Genomic DNA, 23619 nt, shown 5'->3' on the forward strand with positions numbered 1-23619 from the left:
AAATAAGTGGTTTTCTTCATAGCAATCTGTATTCTAAATGTGTCTGAAAACTGCATATGTGAAACATGATGTATTATGCCCAGTACTAGATAAGCAGTGTGCGTTGATATGTGTATCGTCGTCTAACGACAAGCATGAGGTAACTGAGGTGTGAGAAAAAATGGGAAATAATAACCTGATTACATATAATTGCATTAGCAGCTGGAAAGTTTCTGAGGTGATCACTGGAGTCAAGGCTTTTCAACCATTTTCTATTAGAATTTTTAAATAACTGGTCTATAGAGGAAGGAAGAGAATACGAATTTGACCAGTAGTAGAAATGAGAGTTGCTGATTAAACAGTCACATAGGCTCATTACTGTGTTTGTTGTAAGATAAAGTGTAGGGAGTCATGGCATGTTGTGTGAGTCTCATTTCACAAGCCTTCTTGTTTCTTCTTTTTTTATTTAGTCAACATTTTTATTTGAAAGCAAGGTCTTGTAGTCTGCATGCACACAGGCAATGAACTGCAATTAAAATAAGGTTGTGAGATGACAGTTATCTTTAATTGAAGCTAATGCTTCCTGTCAATGCAGTACTCAGTCTGGTCTGCCACGTTCATGTGAACTTCACAAGTATTATTGACAGAAATGCTTGTGTCGCAAGGGAGAAAAACAAGTAGTCTAGCCTCTGGGTTTGAAAGTATTCTTTTTTTTCTGACTGAATCTCCATTATGTAGCTCTTCACTGTAGGCAAGAAATCATTCTCAACTGAGTTCATAACTCTGATCTCTTCGTAGAAGATAGGGTAATCTCAATTTTCTTTGGTCCATACAAAGTGCTGTTCTTTAAATCATTTTCCCTGCCCACCATCTGTTTTCCCTCCCTCTTTGAATCATTTCACATAATGTCTCCATGTTTTTCGCTGACAAGTTCAAGCTGCTTTTTCTTTTCGAGTTGTTCATAGTATTTTTGTACTCCTCCTTCAGCCACTCTCTCCCTGTGGACTTCATGATAAATCTGTGTTACTCTTTCAGTACAACCTGCTAAGCAGAGCCACTGTTCTGTCCTCTTTTAAGTCTACTGGGAACAATGATGATGCTTTGCATACCAGACTAGAGAAAATGATGGTTATTGCAAGGCAAATATTCCTGCAAATACCTTTTGCTTTGTAGATGTCACACAAAATTTGTGCCATGCTAAATGCTTGTCAGTGAAATGATTTCTTGATTTCTTCTTTGTCTTCTGTATTTATTGCACTACAGGAATGCTCTTGCAATAGCCTAAATTATCTTAGAAGTTACTAATGCCCATCTCTCACTACCAGAAATGGAATTCACTCCTACTGTTATACTAAGGCTTAAATTTCATGCTGTAAAAGTTATACACTAAAAAGCAAACAAAAGCAAAACCCTTCTCCATGTCTTACGGGCTCTGGCAGAATCTCTTACCATTTTCCTTCATCTTTTATTGTGTGGTTTATTTGGGTTTTTTTCCTTTGAATATATTTTTCTCTTTATATATGCATTTTAACAAATTGTCTGTGATATATTGCTTTGTGGGTTTGGTTTGGTTTGTTTTTTTTTTCCATTTGGCACCGATCTTCAAATGTGTGCTTGTCATTTACGTGCCTTTTTTGCCTGGAGATCAGGTGAATCCCATGGAAATTCCTAAAGTTTAGTCACTTAGGGGATTATTTAATTTATTGTTCTGCTGAACTAAATCTTGAAAGAGAGTACCTGTTCTGTTGTTAAAATCTATTCATATCTCATATCATGTCTTATTAAATTCTGTTGAATCTGCAGCCCAAGTATAACTGTATTATTTGGAGGAACTCTACTCCTGAAAGGCTGGAAGATTAAATAGATCTTTACAAAAAACTGTACTAATAAGGCACTGGAATTAGTTTGAATAGATAGGAAAAATTTACTTCGAGCGTAGACCTCTTTCTCAACAACTGGCAAATACTTTTATGCCGTATCTCGCTACAAGAATAAAACTGTTCTCAGAAGTGCCAGCTAAATTTTGCATTGTATCATAGTGTGAATAGAAGAGCTTAATTTACTGGAGGTAGCTGAATTGGAGTCAGTCGGTATAAAAACTGTAGCTTATTAACAATCCATTCCCATCAGTTTTAGAGCGAGGCTTTTGCCAGTGCTGCTGCACAGTGTCGAGCATGGTTACAGATCAAGGGAGCACAGTGCTCCACTGCTGAAAACTCCTGCTCCCTGAGACAAAGCTTTGTGCCCCGCCTTGTTACCAGCTGGTGCTTGCACTCGCTGAGAGGTTCTGACAACTGACAATTACAGACTTTGCATTTGTGAACAGTGCTGGGAAACATGTTGAAGAACTAAGAGGTTAATTATAATTAGAGGTGTGCTGATTGAGAAATCAAGAGTCTGGGTAGATTGGAGACAAGCTTTAAATGTTGTAACCACTTCAACTGTATGCTTTCATCAGCTCAGGATCCATCTTTTATCTTCCTGTGTGTGTATTCATGTTGCAGATATGGCACATTTAACAGACTTAACTAAAATTTTCCAGGCTTGCTGGAAAATTAGATCAAGCAGTAGTACAAAAGAGGAAGAATTAAAAAAATAATGATTCTGAAATTAAATGTTCTACTGAACAAATTTCTTGGTGCACTAGATTCAATAGGAAAAGAAACACAAAACTTACATTTGACCAAATACTACAAATGGATAAATCTATACAAACAGCTGTTGGTAACAATCAGATAAGAGTACATCTGATAAATGTAAGCATGAATCAGTCACAAACCAAAACACAAGATAAGATAGAGGTTTTACAGGAATGTGATTATCGAATTTGGTTAGTGTTACAGAAGCTGTCTGTAATCTGGAGTCTTTCACACAAGATGAGACAGTTTCCTTCATCCACATGTGTTCAGGCATGATGAGGGAGAAATTAGGTATAATTCTGTGGCATCTGTTTGCAAGAGTTTGAAATGGATTATTGCTAATAGTTTCTTCTGAGTTTAACATTGGTGACAAACATCAGTCACAGGGTTGCGCACTAATTAATTCTTTTGTGGAAGAGCAGAATCCGGGAAAATACGAGTTTGAGAAAACACAATTTAATGAAACGAAACAAAGTCATTTAGAATACAAACCAGTTGCTTTCTTGGCACAAAACAAGTGCTTAGACGCTGATTGTAAGGAACACCTGTTCCTATGTACAAATGAGAAAGGAAGTTATGTATCCTGTCAGCAATGTCAGACTCTGCACCTTCTAAAATTGCAGCCTGCTATTCTTTCCTCTTACTACCTTCAAGTGGCACAGAGAAGCAGAATCTAATCCCGTTGCATTACCATGGTGTATATGGTTACATGCTGGACTTCCCATAGACAGCTCTGGCATTGGCATTTCTTAGGGAGTTTATTGTTGACTTAGTAACGTAGACGACTTTTTTTAAATCTTGTGCTTCCTATTTGATTTTTTTTTTTCAGGTGGTTTTAGCCAAGGAATAAATATATTCTTTAGTTTTTAAATAATATATTCCTTATAATTTTTGGTTGGTGAAAGAAATTCAAGCTCATCTTACCTACAGAGACATCAAATGTGGGAGTAATTAGTTTAATACAGTTTGAAGAGTTGAGTAAGTACTACTGGAATAGAGTTAAAAAAAAATTTATGCAAGTATGGGGATAAAATGTCGGATATTGTAAAAAATTTGTAATCATGACATATTTTCAGGATAATTGATGTGATTTGAATAATTTATGTATTTTAAAAATACTCAGAAACTGCAGTTTTCTAGACATGGTACTCATTATTTAGCCTGTGCTAAGGGCTTCTACATAGATTTATTTATTGATGTTACTGTGCCAAAATAAGCCATTTTCTCTTTGAATCTATTTTGGAACTTCTTCCAGTCAGCCATCCTATTTTGAGGAGAAAATAATTCAAGTATGTAGATAAAATCTGTGCAGCACCTCTTGCCCTGAGAAAAGGCTTTTACCCATTTTATTTTCTGGTATAGGTGAAGCCATTGGAATTCTACCATTTGTCTTTACTGAGACTAGGCTTTTACCTCTGATGTTTCATAGTCCTTTGGGAAGTATTTTTGATGCTGTTTCTAGCAGAAAAGAGATTTTTAGCAGGATTGAAAAGTCAGTTGCAAACCAAGGGAGGCATTTTCATTAAAAACTAATTTCATGCCTTGAGGAACATCTTTTTTGTATCTGCACGATTACACTGCTGTAACTATTAAAATATATTCTTCATTAATATTAGGCAAACAAAAATACTGAACTATATGTCCATTTGTAACAAGTATAATTGGAAAAGAAATAAGGTATAAGCAAAGTGGCTAATTACAGGATGCTGAAGAGAGAAGAGAGAAGCACATCTTTTCATATTCGATTCTTAGTCAATACATGTGGGCATTATGTGCATCTGTGAAAAGGACTGTTGTCTAATGAGAATGTCAGCAGTAAAACACAGTACCTTAAAATTAACAGCTTCTTTTATTCCAATGATTTGTGTCATTCATGCCAGAGTATTTTGATATTGGCTTTCCAATATCTGACATTTAATGTTCCAATGTCTAAAAGTGCTGTGAATCCACAATGTTAATGAAGCTGATTCAGAAATGTTCTGTGAAAGTGAAGGTGTCTGTACACACACTTCAGCTCGTTTTCAAATACATGTCTATCACTTAGCTGTTTCATATTTTAACAAGCAAAACTAATTGATTCCTGCATGAACTTAGAGTGTGCATGTGTTATTCATTTAACAGGTAAGGTTTTACTGTAGTATTTAAATGTTACTTTTTGATGTAAAGTGGTTTTACTGTTTATTTTTTTCTTTCCTACTATCTCTGATGGTGAAGGATATTCAGAAACCCTTTTTGCAACCTCCCCAGTCATGCACACTGTCCGTCCAACATTCTATAAGGGTATTGTCTTCCTTTTTTATCCTTATCAATGCAGTAGAGACAAAATCCTATACGGGCTTGCAGTTGAGGCATTTGCAGTCCATCAGTGACGGGTGGTGTAAAGGGAGGTGTGTACCGCCTTCATACCTCCCTTCTCTCGTATCAGTTCCTGTTACCCTGACAATGTTCTTGCTTTCCATTGCATTTCACTTCTAGATGGATAGAAATACTGTTTTCCAGAATTTTGGCAATTAGGTATTTTTAAGTATCTGGCAGGTTTTGTGATACAGGGCATGCTCAGTAGAGTACATAGATGTTACTTTGTAATTTCATAGTGTAGTAACTGCCTAGGATTCAATTACCAAATACACTACTTCAGTCACTGATTTCCAGTAATGGAAACAATACAAATGTCCATATTTTCTTTGTATATGGTCTAAATTAAAATAGTAAATTCTTAAAATATTTTTTCTTTTTTTAAGGTATGAAGTCACAATTTTGCATTCTGCTTTGTTTTTCTATTGTATATTCAGTGCAACCACTTTATCCAAGGATCAGAAATGTTACAACAGCTGCCGCTGAGACCTATGCCAATATCAGTTGGGAGTATGAGGGACCAGATCATGCGAACTTTTATGTTGAATATGGTGTAGCAGGCAGTAAGAAGTCATTTCATTAAATTTTGCTACAGTGTTCAGATATATTTTAAATACTTCTATAGTAAATGTCTTCCTAAGTTGACCCAGTGATAACAGTAGCTCTTAAATGTCTAGAAGAATTATTTTTTAATTTGATCATGAAGATCAAATAATTTTCATTTTAATAAACATCAATGTGTAGCAGGTATTTGATGCTTAGATAGAATATCAGCCTTTGTTCCTTTGTATTATTTTATAAATTCTTTTGAACATGAACTTCTAAAAATGTAGTTTGCATGAAGTTGTTCGTAATGCAGTGATTACATGTGTAAAAATATGATTAATTGCATTAAAATAGGATATAACAGTTTTCCTAAATTATGCCAAATTCAGGAAAAAAAATAAATGAGAGCCAATCAAAACAATATTCTTCATTAAATTAAACCTTAAAATAAAACATCAACCAAATTACATGCTTTATTGGCATAAACCCAGGTTTTAATCTTTGATAATACCACTAGTAATTAAAACACAGTTAGCTAATAAAATCAAGATACATCTATTGAAACAATTTATCCTTCTAAAGTTATGACTAAAGATGACCAATCTGAAAATTGGAATATAAATGGATTTTTCTGGATATTGGTCAAAGCAGCTGAGACTGTGCTAGAAAAAGATATAAGAGATAGGTTCAGATATTGATGTAGAACTTCTTGACTAAAATAAATATTGATTGAAACTACAGAAGTGTAATTTAATTAAATTATTAAAATCTATTTTAATGTATTTTATAATTGCAAGTTCAATAAGCCTTTTAAAAAAACTAAATGAAAATACTGTTTTTCTAGTACAATGGAACAAATGTTTAAAATAGTTTCATAACTCATGTACAATGTCTTCAATATATTGCATGCAATATATTATTTGAAGTCATAATTTTATATAATTTTAGTATTTTTCTGAGAAAATAGTTGAGTTTTTTTCAGCCAATCCATAGTTTAGTCAAGTAACTGTTGATAGTGTTCTGTCTAGAATCGTCCAATAATACAGAGAAAATTAAAATTCCACTGTGTTGTTTTCCTAAAATTTTTGTAGGCAAAGAAGATTGGAAAAAAGAAATTGTAAATGGTTCTCGAAGCTTCTTTGTGTTAAAGGGTTTAACACCAGGAACAGCATATAAAGTCCGGGTTGGTGCTGAGGGCCTGTCTGGTTTTAGGAGTTCAGAGGATGTGTTTGAGACAGGTCCAGGTGAGGCATGCCGTACCAGTTCTCTATCGTAGTCAGAATCGTGGTAGACCACATGCTGAATCATTGAACTGCTTCTAGCTAAGAGATGCTGTAGCTTTATCTCTGCATGTTCCTTTTATAGAGCAATGTTGAATTATTTTATGAATTACTCAATAATGCCAGGACATTTATTATGTCGATTATGTTTCCATCCTTTCAATACAATCTACTTGTCTACTGTTTACGTTAGAGGCAAGATACTCACTGCTCACACTCAACCTATGTGCTGTGCACTGAAGATGACATATTTCATTTATTTTAATTAATATAATTAGATGGCTGTATTAAAGTAACTTGTCCTTTAATAGAGCCAAGTGTTTATTTTTAAAGATAAAATTCCGTATATGGTCAGTTTTAATACAAAAACTCTAAGCTAAAATGTTTCCATAATCAGAAGCACAGATTCAAACTGATGTCTCATGTAATCTGTTCATACCAGTGTTAAGAGATTCCTACTTGTAAATGTCTCTTTACCTGTCATATACTGGGTTTATATAGATTTTGATGTCACAACCATATCCTGCGAATCAGTAAGGCTGTTTAAGTTCCTTCTGTACATATTTCAGTCATACTTCTTCATAAACAAGTCAGTAATGCTTGTTTATTTAACTCAGAGAAAGGGCTTTGTTGGAGTTTTTTTTATGTTATGCTGGATATGTTGTTTCCATCACAGCATGTTCTTGGTCATCTGTTATTATTCGTTGTGTATTTGCTAGCCACTTCTGCTCTTCTGCTCATTCCAAGCATTTTGGTCAGTTCATAGTTATTTCACAGTAGCCGTATCAATTCCAGAATGTTATGATTTAAGAAAGTAGTTTAAATGTGAAAATATGCTTGAAAATTATATAATAATTACCAGACAACAAAGTAAATAATGAATATGCCAGTTTGAAAGCAAGCACTTTCTAAAATCATAATTTTTTGCTTTGTTTTATTCCATTTCCTTTCACAGTTTACCATGTTGCAGGAAGGCTTTGAAAACATGGTGCTGAATAACAGTGCCAAGCAAATATGTATGGGCTAAACACAGAGGTTATTTATGCCAGAGTGCAGCTAGAAGTGTAAAAGCAGATCTGTAAAATTTTATGCAAATACACATCCAAAGTCTAAAGTAGCAGTAAAGCAAAGATCAAGACTATAATATAATTCAAAACAAGCTGAATGGAAACCTTCCCAAAAGAATCTTTCTGCACAAAAATTACCGAGCCAGTAGATTAGGAATCCTGTTCATACCCAGTCACCTTGGCTCATGTCCTTGAGTAGTTAAGGAAGAGGGGAATTTAAAGACACTCTTTTCTGCTTCTTGGTAATGGTAAGGTTCAGTGTCCAGAATTAAATTATATACATAGCATATTTCTTACAGAGAAATGTTGTGTCACACTATCTTCATCCTCGATCAAAACTTTTAAACACTGCAAAATCTTCAGTGGACAAAGAGGAAAATTTTGGAATATGGAATATGTCCTTAATTAGGAATGAAGCTGCAATATTTTATATATAAGGCTTTTGCCCTATGTTTTCCTAGACAAACATTCCTAGAGAACATGTTCATAGTGTGCAGGTTTATCTTTTTGAACATAGCAGTACAGTGTATTGCATTGATTCCGCATTAGCAGTTCACCAAGAGTATATGCAGGAAAAGTTGTTCCATTTTAAAAATTGCACAGAGATCTGGAAACCCTTTCCTACTGGATAGGCAGTAAGTTAAAGAATACAGGAAGCTACATAAGTAAGTTTTCATCTTTACTCTTTCCCATCTATCTCGCATACTTTTGTGCATGAATTGTTTTGCTTGATGGTATTTCTTACTACATTTGAATATGAAATGTGCTTTTGCATTTTGTCACAGTATGTATTATACAACCTTTAATGCCTTATTATAAATGCATATGGGCAAAACTAAAAATAATTTTAAGCTTAACGTGGAAACAAAATTTTGTTTCAATTTTATTTATAATTCAGAGGAAGATTGCCTTTGTGATCTTGTTTTTTAAGACTGCCAATTAAATATATTCATATATTTATATATGGTATGTGAAGTGGAAATATATATATAAAAAAATATATATATTTGTATAACATGTAGACATTTTAATGCAAAATAGTTTGAATTATTGTGCATATAAGAGTAGTTTCAAAAATATCCGAAAGGGTATTCTTAAACAGAGGTTGGGAAATCTCCTAATCATAACTCCACAATAACCAGGCACATTAATTCATTGATCTGTTTACATGAAAATCAACTTATAACTTTGCCCAGTAAGACCAAAAAGAGGCAGCAAAATGAAGAGTTAATTTTAGCCTAGTACTTCTAACATAGAATACACATTGGTCTTCCCTATTGAATGGAGGGTAGATACTGTCTCCCGACATCAGAAGTACTTGGAGTTTTCATAGAGACCATGGAAAACACTCAGAATCTGGGACCATTGGGAGCTGATGTTTCCAAGCTAGCTGTCTTAGCCTAGCCTTAACTAGTAAATAACATTGAGACACGGGCTTGAATTCTGGACTATAATTGCATATTGTTACATTTTATTGTCAGTATGCTTGACAGCCCAGTGCAGTCTCGTCAGCTAGCTGTCTGCCAAGCAAGGCTCAGGTATTGTTCCAGGGGCAGCACCAGCACAGGACTATTCCCAGTTGTCATCCGGCACGTTTTGTAAGAAGAATTTATGCTGTATCACCTGGAATTGTGGCTAGAAAACAGTCAGCGCTTCATTGAAAATAGGTTCTCTCTGATGTGTTTTTATGAGCCTTCCCTGGGAAGCAGATCTCTAAGGAGAGATGGAAATCCTTATGGGGCTCTGGGACTTTCACATTTCTGTGTGTAAAGCTATTCATGCATTGGGTCTTCCACTTCAGTGGAAGCAAGTCTAAGGGCCTTCCCTAGAAGATGTGGATGAAACATACTGTGCCATGAGAGCTGATGTACTCGCAGCATCTAAACAAAGAGATTGTTTGAAGGTCTCAAATATAATCTGGTCCTAGTGCAAAGTGTCTGCTAAAGTGAGATCTGAAATACTATTGATTCTTACTAAAATTCAAGGTAATGTACTGGCTGTGAAGAATCTCATACCTTATCTCATGAAGCCATTAAAAAAAAAAACCAAAAAACCAGAAACAAATGCTAAACCAAAGTGCCATATGAATTACACATAGGAAGTGTTTTGCATATCACTTTCCTTATTCATGTAGGAATGTGATCTTTGTCTTTATTTCCCAAGTAAAGAGAGGTCTATTGGGCAACTCTTCACAGGGTTTCAAACTCTTGGGTTTTTGGGCTGGAGGAGAAAGTGAAGAAAGAACAAAATAGGTTTGGATGGATGTCCTCCACTTCATGGCTTCTGTCTGTAGCATCTGTCTTTTACGCATCCCACTTTGTCCCAACAGCAAATCCTATTGCCGGTTGCCTGTAGTGTGTTTCCGAACAGGGGAGTAGAAAATAAGTTTCACCAGGAAAATCCCCATATTGTGTTGGAAACCAGTAGGAGGGATCTACCCCCAGACTGCACAGATAATTCCTGTCTTTATTAGTGACTATGGTGTTTCCTGTGTAGTTTGCTTATCATTTACATTATCTTGCTGCTACAGTTAGCATTTGGAGAGAAACAGTGCCAAGGAAAGGCTTCCCAATTGCTTTGTCCTCACTAATTCTAAATCACGGCAATCATGGTAAATTGTAAGATAAGGTGCAAGTTTGAAGAGGGGAAGAAAACATAGTGCTTAATAAGGCTTTAAAGGATGCTTCATTGTTGATTTTCAGTTGAAATTGAGTGTTAGGGCCTTGAATGACCCATCTGTTTCCCCATTTCAGACTGATGGGTGTGCATTAGCTAATGTGTATTGGCTTTTTATTCATTTTGAGAATGCAGTCAACATGTTTGTGTGAATTATAATTTGCAATTTCATTTCAGTAGTTTAATTAACATAAAATGGTTGAGAATAGTTTTGAGGTTTGTGGAAAGCAATATAGTATGTGCGCAGATTTTGCAAAGTAGTTGCAAAGCTTAAACGTTGGCAGAATTGTTATATACTCAAAAGTAAGTTCTATGCACATGTACTTGGAAACATTTTGAATAATGAAAAAGTTCACAAAATACAGTGTCACTATTTTTCTTAATACTGATTTTCCTGGTGAATGTTATTCTTTAATGAACAATGTATACTGGCTATTATTTGTCTGAATTAGTGTAGCATTTAAATGCCGCAAAACATCTCATTTTTCTTCTTTTATTCTCTAGCAATGGCAAGTCGGCAGGTAGACATCGCTACTCAAGGATGGTTCATTGGTCTTATGTGTGCTGTTGCTCTTCTGATCTTGATATTGCTAATTGTTTGCTTCATAAGGAGGAATAAAGGTGGCAAATATCCAGGTAAGATATATAACTATGAGCGTAAAGCTTGTCTACTGGTAATCCATTAAGGCATCTCAGGTATACTGGAGAAATTAAATTTGCTGCTGGTTTACATTTATGCTCTGTATATATGATAAATCAGTCTTATCATTTGGTAGGCTTGTCAGGAGCAATCTGCTATTGGTAAAAAACTGAAATCCATTTAAGTGTAAGAAAAGTAGCTCTCTAGAGAGGTTTGAGCTTTGTTTGAGATATGTGGTCCTCCCACCAATATTGCACACTCCACTTTCTGAAGTCTAATGAAGATGGATTTGACTCAATAAAATGAGCTGAGTTAGAATTTATTTGGTCAGAAAGTGTGGAAACGTATACCAGATCATAGCCACATTGTTACTTTAAAGTACTGGGAATGCATTTCATAGGACAAATCCCTTCATACGTTATTTTGTCTTAAATACGTTACCCTCCTTAGAATCTGTGTTGTCTTCAGCCTCTGCATTTTTGCAGCTAAATTTGAAGTTACTGTCCTGCAGTTAGGCTGTTTTTTCTTCTGGAAGTTTCTTCTTTATAAAAGTTTCTCAGGTTTGTTTGGGTTTGGTTTTGTTTTTTTTTTTTAGTATTAGGCCTAGGAATGGCCAAGTATAGTTTACGAATTATAATTAAAATTAGAACTACACAATGTACATCTTTTATCAAAACTCTCATTTCTCCAGGTGTACATATTGTAACAGGCATGTATGTGTGTATGTGTGCATATATGTATCTTACATACATCTTTCACCAGTCTTACAGTTCTGTTTATGTAGTAGGTCCATCGACTAAAGCTTTCTTGAAAAGGATAGTAACAACCAGTTTGCCTAGTACTGACTGATAGGATCTCAGAACAGCCATTGAAGTATGAGTGTAAATGAATAAACTTGTAGGGGGCATCAGAGAGTAATTTGATTTTTCTTTTTCCTCTCCTAACTACAGTAGAAAGCAAAATAGCTAAATTTAATGTAAAATATTGATTTCATTAAAAAAATCTGTTCTGTATTACGACTCCAAAGGTTTAGAAATTATATAATTATCCAGACTCTAGAATGTTTATTTAAAGTCAACTCAAACTTCTTGGAAGTTTGTATTGTCAATTTGGACATGAAAAAGATGGAAGCACTTACAAAAGTACAAGAAGCAAAAATAGTCCATACTGTGCTTTAATTTCTCTCACTTGTTTTGACCAGTGCACTTCTGAAAACTAATGTCTAAACTAGTGTCTAAACTAAAAACTTCTCATAGGCAGATCTTTACAGCTGAACCTAATATAGCAAATTATTTTTATAAGAAGATAAGATCACCTTATTAAATACAAGAATCTTACTCTGCCAAATCTGTTTGTTCTATGGAGAGAGCAAAAATTTGTAGTCACAGCAAAAATTAAGAGAAGCTTCTGTCCCAACCACCTATGCCCATGAAGACACACTGTTACATGGTGTCGAATGATGGGCTGAAGACATCATCTTTGGTTTTTTCCAAATATTTAAATTTTTTAAAGAGAAAATGAGATTACAAAGGATGTAGGAAAAATTACTCTTTGTGGAGAGAATTGAGAAAGCAGAAGAAAAATTAGGAGAATTAAACAAGTAAAGTGATGTAAAGTGATGAAACTGAAAAGAGTAGGGAGGACTTGGAGTGAGCCACCACCTAGGAGACCATAAAACACCATTTGAGTAAAAGTGTAGAAGACAGTTGCATGCCAAGGTTGTCATTACTTTGTGAACATCCCTGCTATGCCCTTCTGTTTTTCTGCTTCTACATAATTACTAGATGTAAGGTATTCATTTTTTAATGCACACATACGTATGTATATACACACATGTCATTGAAAATGTATTGTTGCACAGATAGTGACAAATACAAAGCACAGTTGTTAAGTCTTTTCCATAGAAATTTTAGCATGTCATCTTGAGATTGCCTATGGTTTGAATAAAGTAATAAATTATGTTAGTGTGAAATTCTAGCAGCCAGATACATTTCAAGGTGTTATGACTTATAGCAATTATAGAGTTAGAAAATACTGTCAGGAGTGATTCATATCATCTGAAGTAACAGCACATAAGCTGATGATGTACAAATTAAGTGTGGAAATTACCAGAGAAAAAGATAAGAGACTGTATATTGGATTATATAACTGTGTCTGCTAAACAAGGGAAGGATTTGAGTAGTTGCCAGAAAAACAGAAATGAAAAGGCAAAGGGAAGCACTGCAAAGATAATTCTGGAAGTCAGTATATTATTTTACTCTGTCAAAAATCTTAACTTACAGAAATACATGTATTCTATAAAAAGTCTGAATTCTCAGGTGGGACCAGTTTTCTGTGTCAAAAGGCACAGTGCTACACAGGTTTTTTATAGGAACAAGTTACATGCATGGATATATTCCCGCCAGTGAACTATGACTAAACCTATAACAAGGACATGCAAGAGGTACAATTGTGTTAAATTTAGGTTCCAGTGTAGGTGGTTTTGCTTTGCTTAACAGACCGTGCATATTTTTTGCAATGTTAGTAATTCTTAAAGAAAGCATTAAAATTCTTGGAGTCTTCATGCATGAAAAAAACCCAGAAAATGCACAAATTGACAGTGAAAACAAGTGAATCTGGTTCAGTTTTAGCAATCAGTATGAAAGGAATATCAAGAGGAAATATGAAGCATGGACAAGTAAAACTGATTATTCAGATTTCAATAAACAGTACCTCTATTACTACATAAGTGAAGAAATTATTCTAGTAGGAGTTTACCAACGCTTTCTCTTTAGTTCTAGAAATGAAAGGAAGAAGTTTTACTAATGCAGAATGACACATAGTATTTTGTGCTTGAATTATATAATTAATTAACACATCTTTTTCTTCAATATTTTAGTGAAGGAAAAGGAGGATGCACATGCTGATCCAGAAATACAACCTATGAAGGAAGATGATGGAACATTTGGTGAATACAGGTGAGAAACTGATGTGGTTTGTCATGTTCACTGTTCATATCACACGTACTGTACATAATATCACACTTAATAATTCAGAACTAACTTTTTTTGTGTGTTTACAAAGATTCTGTATCCAGTGTTGTATAGATATCATTTCAACCACACCATTAGAAAAAAAAATAAATCCAAGCTTAGAATAAGCCGTTCACTAGGTGAAATCAAAGATGCAAACACAATGCTCTCAAAGTGAGTAATCTTTATTTACAGACCCATTTTCAGATAGTTAGAATACCAGATACAGTGTCTTTTCAGTTAAGGCACATTTAGCATTATGGTTTTTGAAAATACATTTCTAACAGAAGCCTAATAAAGACAATTTTGTGTTACATGACTGGAAAACAAATGCATTTAAAATGGCTGCCGGTACTAACCCCTAATCCAGTAACAAGCAATTATATACACAGAGGTGAAGGAATGTCATACTAGAAAAGTAAACCTCCCTTTCATGTATTTCAGTACAAGATACATAGCAAGCAGCTTCAAAGCATGCAACACAGCACTTATTCCTGGCTCCCTTTATTGTAAATGTGGTCTAGCTGAATCCAGTGGCATCAGAAAAAGCATGCCTTGGCAATCTGTTCATATAACAATTATGAGTGTACCTTATTAAATAAGCATTATTTTAGTTGTCATTTTTTCATTAGTACAGGAAATAATGTTATTATTTTATAAATATGTCAATGCCATTATATTTTACATGGGTGTTATAATTTTATAGTGTATTCCTGTGTCAAAAGCATTGTAAAAGCCCTTTGTTATTTTGAAGATGTGACATTTACAAATGTATATAGAAAAATTAGTTTTTTTTTCAAGAAGGATCTACTCTGTTGCCATAGCTTCTTCATATAAGGGAACTGTGCGTCTTGATCTGACCGCAATAGATTTACAGTTCTGAATGCCAGAGAGCAATTTCTGTTCATTCTTCTTTAATTAAAAAAAAAAACCACAAAAAAACAAAACTCTGTTCTTAGCTTAATGAATTCAGAATAGTATTTTATTACAGCGTTAAGTGCATATGGATTAATTAAATTCAGCTCATAAAAAGGGAAGTGTGAAGCATTATTTGGAAGCAGAGGTAAATAAGTACTGTATAAGTTCTCCTAGGCAGTCCACTTTGTATTCTCCTTTTTTGCTCCACTGTTTTTTGGTACGTGGAACCTTCAGCAGCAGAAACTGACCTTCATACAGAACTGTACAAATAATATGACACATTTTCTCAGGCCTAGAAAAAGATTATTCAAGTCTGCTGTCATGTGTAACCTGTAGCAAGGTTTGAATGTATGTCTCCATATTTAAGTAGCTTGTGTTAATCTATAGAATCATTTAATACTTTATTAAATGTTTTTATAATGTCTTTACCCACCTCATATCTGGTGAATATGGACAGATGCATGCCGAGCTTTCATACTTGTTCACATAAAAGAGCTCATCCTATTTAATATGCAAAAACTCCTTTCTAAAATGTATGTCTGTGTAATTAGTCTATATTGGGCTTTCCTCTTTTTTCCTTAGAGACAGGGCAGCAGCAGCAACCAGTCAGATTACAGAAGATATCTCTCTGCAGCCCAGCATCACTGCAGCCACTCAGTTCCCAGTTTGTCTGCCTCACATGGAACTGGTCATGATGCAGTGCTTCTTTCAGGAAAAAGGGTATAGGGTTTCCCTTGAAAAAAAAAGTAATTTTTGAAAGATCTAGGAATTCGAGTATTTTGAACTTTTTTCATCACTTCAGGTCCATGTCTACTTGGACAGGAAAGAAACTGGACAAGGAAAAGAAAAGAAAAGGTAGCTGTGCCAGTTCTCCTGAAGCAGACCCTGTATTTACCAAAGCAAAGTCTGTGAGATCTGACAGATCCAACTTCTTCAGAAGGTCAGGGGATCAATACTCCAGCACCAGATCAGAGACCTCCTACACCAGGAGGAGGGCTAGGCAGTCTTCAGAGCTTGCAAGGGTTAGTTCTGTCTCTGCTTCCCTCTGCCGAGAGGAAAAGAGGTCAGACGAATGGAAGTACAGGCATGGCTCTAGACATCATGCTTCTGAGCAACAGATAATGGGGTTGGAGGAGGGCTCAGATTCTCAGGCAGGACAGCCATCTCCTTTCCAGCAACCCCTCAGCTGCAACTCAATTCGTGGCTCACTGGCAAGGCAGCATTCTTCTCTCCAACACTGGTCCAGCCAGACCCCAGACTACAGTTCAGATTCAGAAGACAATCAGAGCTCCTACCACAGGAAGGTAAGACCTTCTACTACTACTCACTTCTCTGAATCTGACAAGAATTCATTAATGAAATCTGTAATTTTGCCTGAGTTAGCTGCTGTCTTAAAGGATGCTTTGACAGCAGCCAGACAAAGTATAACTTCTGTGGCACAGGCTAGGTCCCATTCAGTAAAACATCCCAGGGTACCAATTACAGAAGTTCCAGTGATTCCTCTAGAAGCTAGTGGGAGCAGTTCCCAAACTTTTGAGTCTGACCATATGGACAGTTTAAAAGATCAAACAGCTTCTGGGAAGGGAAAATCTGAGTCTGTCAAGGCCTTGGAGATTGAGTCATCCCCTGAAGATGGGGAAGTGTCATCTGAGTCTCCTACAGAAGACCAACAAGTACCAGATGTGCTGCGTAAATTTGACATAGAAAACCAGAATTATCTGTTCAAGCACATAAAGAGAGTGTTAATGCTAAAATCTTCCAAATCTGAATGTGCTTCAGAAGAACTGTTTCTCCCATCTGAAGAAGGCAAGGTAAATAATGCACTTCCTATCCATTCAACAGTGGAAGACCTTGTCTGTAAGATTTGGGGTAATCCTGAGGCAAAGCATGAAGCCCCAGCAGTCCTACATAAGCTCTATCCTTTTCCAGTGGATAAAGCTGCTTTGTGGGGGACCTTGCCTCAAGTAGACAGAGCATTGGTTACTGGTGGTTCTGTACTATCAATACCTGCTAATACTGATGCTTTCCCTAAAGATCTTACTGATAGAAAGGTTGAGGAAGCAATTAAAAGATCTTTCAAGCTTGTTGCAGCCCAGCTTGCAGTATCTATCTACAGCACTTATGCTTCTAGAGCGTTACTAATATGGTTGGAGGAAGAACAAGCCAGATTCAGAAAGAAATGGGTCCCATCTGGTGCCATGCAGAGGAAACACAGACTGTGTAAAATTGCAGCTAATTTTATCCATGATGCAGCTGAGGATTCTCTTAGACTCACTGTCAAAAATATGGCATGCCTCACTGTAGCCTGGAGAGCTATATGGCTACGTCCTTGGGCCTCATTGCTAGATCTAAAATGTAAACTGCTGTCTTTACCATACACAGGTGGCAAGCTATTTGGTGAATCCTTGGTCCAGATCATAAAGGATTTCTCAGAACACAAACACTTCTTACATCAGCTGAAAAAAAAGAGCTCCCTTGGAAGCTCTTCATTTTCTTATTCTCACAAGTGTCTGAGCAACTTGCGTTCTCCTCCCAAGTTTAAAGGAGGGAAGGGAAAGTATAACGTCTCACAGTCATTTCATGCCAAGTACAAAAGGACATCTCACTTTCAGAGAGACACCAGACCATCAAGAGGAACTTTCTAAGATTTGCGTCCTCCTTTCTCAGAAACTGGTCAGGGTGAAAGACTTGGAAATTTATACTGAATAGCCTTCAATATTTCTGACAAGAAAGTTCATTGCTTAGAAAATTAGTTGTTTTAAAATAAGATTGAAATTATTAAAATACTTAAATCTTAATGACTAATTAAGATGTTCTAGAGAAGTCATAGCTCTCAATTTTAGGGGAGGTTTCTGTCACATTCAATTTCTATGCTTCTCAGTGTTGTTGGGATGGCTTGGACTTGTTTTGCAGTTTTGCGCTCTTCAACGTCATCAAAGAGCATACTTTCTGCAGAACCAGCCAACATCAGATTTTCCTGCCATATCGATCTAACAAAGGAATTAATGCTTAAGGAAATGCAGGTGCTTCAGGAACCACAGAATGAACGGGTACACTATGTCCCTGTGACTGGAGGAATACGCACTTTTACATAATGAGGGAAAACAGCACCTCTGTAGCTAACTGCAGTACAATCCCAGTGGTTTCCTGAGTTGTAGAAGACTGAGATAGCAAATTGTGGACAGTCAATGCTTATACCAAGAAACTGCAAGAAATACAAGAAGTACCACAAGTGTGTGTTTATTTAAATTAAAATTAAAGATTATCTAGAGCTCCAGTTCAGGTCAGTGTATAAAACAGCCTAGATTTTCACGCTGGGCCCTAAATCAAGAGAAATTAAGAAATTTCTGTAGAAGACCTGTAGATTCGTGGGTAGGGAGTGACTGCGAGCATTCATTTCTTAGTTAACTTCACAGGAAGTATGAAAGTCTGGCATCTCATTGCAGTCTGCAAAATGTTCTCAAGAAGATCAATCAGGGCAAGGCAACTGCAGTAGTAGGACTGCTAGTGCAGTAACACAGTATGTTTGCATATTGTGTTGAATTATTTTGCCTTTTTCCTTCAACATTCTGACACAATATTTTTCCTATAAATTTTTGGATATGCTATGAGAAACTTTCTGGAAATGGTTGGTGAAGAGTTCTGTGATTGCTGGATAATCTATTACTCTTCCTTCTTATTCTGGGTTGATTAACAATGAAAATATAATTAGTAACTACAATAGTATTTTTTTTCCTCTTGTAGTTATTCAAGTTCTATTGCGGCTTAGGTGTGTTTCCAGGGGGACGTCGCAATGTTTTGTGCCTCAGCACTGTAAATCTGAGCTTGGTCCCCTCTCATGCAAGAGATTATGTCAGTGAACTGCGTTAAGAATTCTTGTATCTGAATAGTCCGATTGATCTGGCAGTGTTGTTATTGTTTCCTCATTTACACACACATGCTTTCTTTAACACTTATTTTAATTGTTGAACATGTGTCACTACTTTTTAAATAAGTGCTTTGATTTTCCTTTGTATATATTCTAGCAGAAATAGCAAATGTGGAAAGTTGGTTGAATTTCTCTAAAGCAGATTTTTCTTTAAAATTTTCACAAGGAGTTGGTCAGATTTTTTGACTAACAACAGCTTTTTCAACCCATTGCTATTTAAAGCCAGAGCTTAATCTCCCAGTTTTTCCGTCTTCTGCCAGGATTGAAGATAGAGTTTTACAGATGCTGAAGAAAAAAAGAGTCAGAAAACTAGTATAGATGTGCCTATGGTTTAGCTAGATGAGAAATAGTAAAATGTGTTGAAGTCTGGATTGATTCGGGAAAGCATTTTTCACCTGCACAATCCTGTCAATTTAGGAGCATGAGCAGAAACCTGTTAGGTGTTAGGGCAGAGGTTCTCCTGGATCATGCAGGGCAGCCCTGGTATAAGGTACTTCTGTGGCTTTATGTGACTGCTTATACTTAAACATTTCTGGGCTGTTCACCTGAGGGCACAGAAGAAGGAATTTACTGCCAACAGTTTTCATCTTCTGCATCCTCCTGCGTCCAATAGCCGAGAATGCTTTAGCCATTTTGTTTGGTTTATGCTGCCTTTCTTCTGACAGTTGTGTTATAAGGAAAAGTAGTATATTGCTAACCATATATTGAGTCTTTTTGCATGTCCATGAATGTGGCAAAGTTTGGTGGGAACTAGTTGCCTGCTGGACTGCAGAGCCATCGTAAAACTGTCCTCCCCATTCTGACTGGTTGCTGCATGTACCCATATCTAAGGAAGAAAAATTGAAAGGTTGAAAGAAGAAAGGACATTTCAAGGTACATATTTTTTCAATAACTGATGAGCTTGTGAAATGGAATTACTTTTTTAAAAAAATAAGTTTGTACTTTGCACTTACACATTATTGTCACGTCCGTACTTTCATCTCTTAACCATTAGCTGTAAGCTTGATATGTTTCATTAAACTAAGAAGAAAAAGAAACACATATTCACGCATTAGCAATTGTTCATTTAAAATACTTTAATCATGCTTTTAGAATATGCTTTGACATTAAATCTGTTCTTACTAAAAGGGCAAGAAATGTGTGTGGTATCTACGAGTACTTACCAAAATGACTTCTACGTGTCAGTCTTCATTGAGAAACTTTCATCCTTAAAAAGCTACTAGTATGGAATTTATTTGTAAGACAACAAATAGTAAAAGTATCACTACACTTAACTTTCATGGCTGTCTAATCTAAATATAGAACCTATACCCATTCTCACTTCTTGTTTTGTTTCCTGCCACTACTTGTTGTTTCACTATTAATTCTATGTACTGCATACATGACACTTTTCAAAAACTTCAGTTTTCCACTATAATCTTAGTCAACCCAATTTGTACTCTATTTTTTATTTCATGATATTACACTAAGTAAGTATAAAAGTCAGCAAGCAAAACCACAAACAAAAACTGAAAGTAATTGCAATCTATCCTGGTTGCATTTTGGAATAGTTTTATGAACAATTGTAAGCAAGATTAGCAAATCTTGCAGATACTGTGTCAAAATTTATGGCTTTGACATGTTTTTGTAATATAGTATTATATATTCTACAGCCTAAAGTGTTCAATAGTTCTTTAGGCATCCATATTAATAATGCAATTTGGCTTTTGCAGTTTGCTTCTTGGCAGCAAACAGAAAATATATTCATTTCCCTAGAGTCCTTTCTCAATTTTGCACCTCCAGGGTAAGAAAGTGCTGTCCAAAACATTGATATCTTTACTTTTTTTCTCTCTCTCCTGCTTGTTTTCTGTTGGGTTTGTTTTTTGTTTTTTTTCTTTCTTCCTTGATTTCTTTCCCTTCCACCCAAAACATTGTATTCATCTAATACAAGAGTCATAAGCCAGTTTGATAAAGAATAAATAGTACCACGGCGTATGTTTCCTTTGCCTGAACAAGGAGGGGAAAGCACCCTGGATAATCCCACTTGTTCTTCCACTGCCAGAGGTTTGGCAGAACTTCTTTCTGGACTTGAATAATGCAAAAAGGGAGGGAATCCCGAGGTTCAGATTTGATTTTGTATCTGCTGTAATGGTGCTCTCACACCAGCACTCACCTCTGTGCAGGTACACTCCTGGGTAAATCTACAGGTTGGTTTGTTTGGTTTTAATTATGCAGACAGTAGAATCTGCATCCTTACTAAAATGTAGGAAAATCACGGACACAATGCAACTGTGTAAGTATTTCTTCTTTGTTTGCCCTATAAATAAACTTTGTTTACAAAAATTTCAAACAAGAAAACCCTAAGAGCAACACAAAGCAGAAGTTCCTGTACCCAGATTTATCTAAGTTAGAAATTAAAATCAAGATTTTTATTGGATTAAACACAAAAATGTGGACATTTTTAATACAGTGGTGGTGTATTATTTGTATACTGTATTATCCAGACTAGTGAATTACACTGGGTAGGGTCACACTTTAGAATATTTGCACAGTTTCTTGACCAGTTGGAATGTGGTACAAATGTAATTTGAATTTATTTGGCATAAGCAATTATGAAGTTGTTTGCCTAAAATGAAACAGCAAACCATATGTGCAGTGTTCTTTACTTCATGGGATTACCCAGAAAGTATTAACCATTGCAGGTCATTCTTTATTTGGGGAGTACATCCACTTACTATTTCGAAGTGAGGGTCTGATCTTCATTTGGCTTGAATAACCTGTCTTCATGGCTCTAATGTCCTCTGATGAGGGCAGTGGAGTAACTGCATTGTGTGTGATTTTTACATACTCAATTCTATCTTCAGCCTTTTAAATATAGAGTCCTTCTGAAATGAACTTTCTTCAGTAATGTCTCTGTAATCTGCTTGTGTTTGCAGTGTTCTAACATTTTCACTTTGCTGCTGGATGCTTGACATTTTGGAGTAGTGTTCTTTTAAATGTTACTAGCCTATATGTTTACAGTATCAGTGAGCACAGAAGATCAATGATATGATATTTATCCTTGTGCCATGTACACAGCAATAACTAAAAACAAAGTCAAGACCGATGCAGTCAAGTTTAGAATTTTTGCCTTTGTGTATTTTGAACAAGAAGGTTTTCTTACTTGTTAAAAAGATAGTCCTACCACTTCTTTCTTGTGTATGCATAGAGGGATAAAATTTCTGGTATGCTTTTTCTGTAAGTTTATGCATATTAGAGGTATACTTCTTTTAGAGTATAGAGGTATACTTCTTTTAGTGGTAACTTCAAAAGCCAGAAACGGTGATGAGATGAGGAGAAGCAACTTGATGGAAAATTGGTGTGATGGTTTTCTAGCAATGGTGAAATGTTTCTCAACAGGGCACGATATAATCCGTGTGACCTTCTGTATGCCGTATAGATATGATTCCTCCAGGTGTTCAAAGATATTAATTAGAAAAAATAGAAAATACATTGTTGGAAGAGCTAAGATATTTGGGTTTAGGAATTAGGTAAAATAATTTGCTGAATATATATTCAGTCTTAGTATTGTGGATATTGTAAAATATGTTTTAATTTCTTTGCTATTCTATGCATGTGTCTTTATATTTTCTGTAAACTGGGAGTCTTTAAATAAAAACCAAAAATCACTAACTCATTTGTACCCTATATGCAAATGAAGTTATATGTTCTATTTAAGAAAAGGTAAATAATTGCACAAAGAAGTGCAGCTGGCAATAGTGGGGTTTAATTCAAAATGCTTTGGAGCTGCTGCTGAGATCTGTATCTTGAAACTGAAGTAAAGGATTCCAAAAAGAGCCCAACTACATCTGTTTCAAGAAATGCAAGCCTACCACAACTGCAGATTTATGTGAGGATGCTGGTTGTGCTTGCAGCTTTTCCACTGGCAAGAGAAAGACCACAGTACTTTGCTATGGGGATCTCTCCTCCCTTTCTTTCCATTTCCTTTTGTCCTCCAAATCTCCAACATCACCGTCAGAACATGTTACCAGTTATGGATTAGGATAGGGAGGTCGATCTGATAAATAATGAAAAAACGCTAAGCATGCTCTCAATTCCTCGGCTCTAGCTACTGTAAGCTAAATTGTTGCTTTACCTGTAATACAGTAAATGTTTTAGCAATTTTAAGAGCAACTTATTATTGATAAAATACTGATCACTATCAGGATATGGACTTTGCTTTTCTTCTTAGGCTATTTTCATTTGTTTCTTCTGCACCCTTTTAATGGAATATGTAGGTCTCTTGAAAGGTAAGGTTGAAAATTGCAAGTCTGGCCTGCATTTTGTAACAAATTATTTGAAATGCAGCACTTTTATTTTCTTTATACTAGTAAAAAAAAAAAAAAAAAAATCAGTATATTTCATTTAACCAGATTCATTCTTCATTCATGTTCAAGGAGTCAGAGAAATTAAGAAGTTTAACAGACTAACTTTGCGGCACATCATAAGCTCGTTACTTTGGAGAACAAATAATTAATTTATTTCTTTAACTTTACAACCCACTTTTTAATGCTTGCAGTTGCATCTAAATTGCTTCCAAGCCAAGGGCACAGGTCTTATCA

The 23619-nt window shown here is 35.5% G+C and overlaps 1 protein-coding gene across 38 annotated transcripts in view; it reads left to right on the plus strand.

Moving 5' to 3' along the window:
* The window catches only part of NRCAM (neuronal cell adhesion molecule), a 154965-nt gene that overhangs the window by 127619 nt on the left and 3727 nt on the right, over positions 1–23619 (plus strand). For 10 of the 38 annotated variants that reach the window (XM_030479233.1, XM_030479229.1, XM_030479235.1 and 7 more), the window contains 6 exons: positions 4833–4898; positions 5411–5536; positions 6611–6763; positions 11047–11178; positions 14061–14139; positions 23296–23307. In XM_030479233.1, coding sequence (XP_030335093.1) covers positions 4833–4898; positions 5411–5536; positions 6611–6763; positions 11047–11178; positions 14061–14139; positions 23296–23307 — 568 coding nt within the window. Of the gene's footprint in view, positions 1–4832; positions 4899–5410; positions 5537–6610; positions 6764–11046; positions 11179–14060; positions 14140–15913; positions 19913–23295; positions 23308–23619 lie in introns of all 38 variants that reach the window. The other 28 variants (XM_030479251.1, XM_030479252.1, XM_030479254.1 and 25 more) reach the window with 6 other exon arrangements.

This window comes from Strigops habroptila, chromosome 3, assembly GCF_004027225.2.
Source record: "Strigops habroptila isolate Jane chromosome 3, bStrHab1.2.pri, whole genome shotgun sequence".
Lineage (NCBI taxonomy): Eukaryota > Metazoa > Chordata > Aves > Psittaciformes > Psittacidae > Strigops > Strigops habroptila.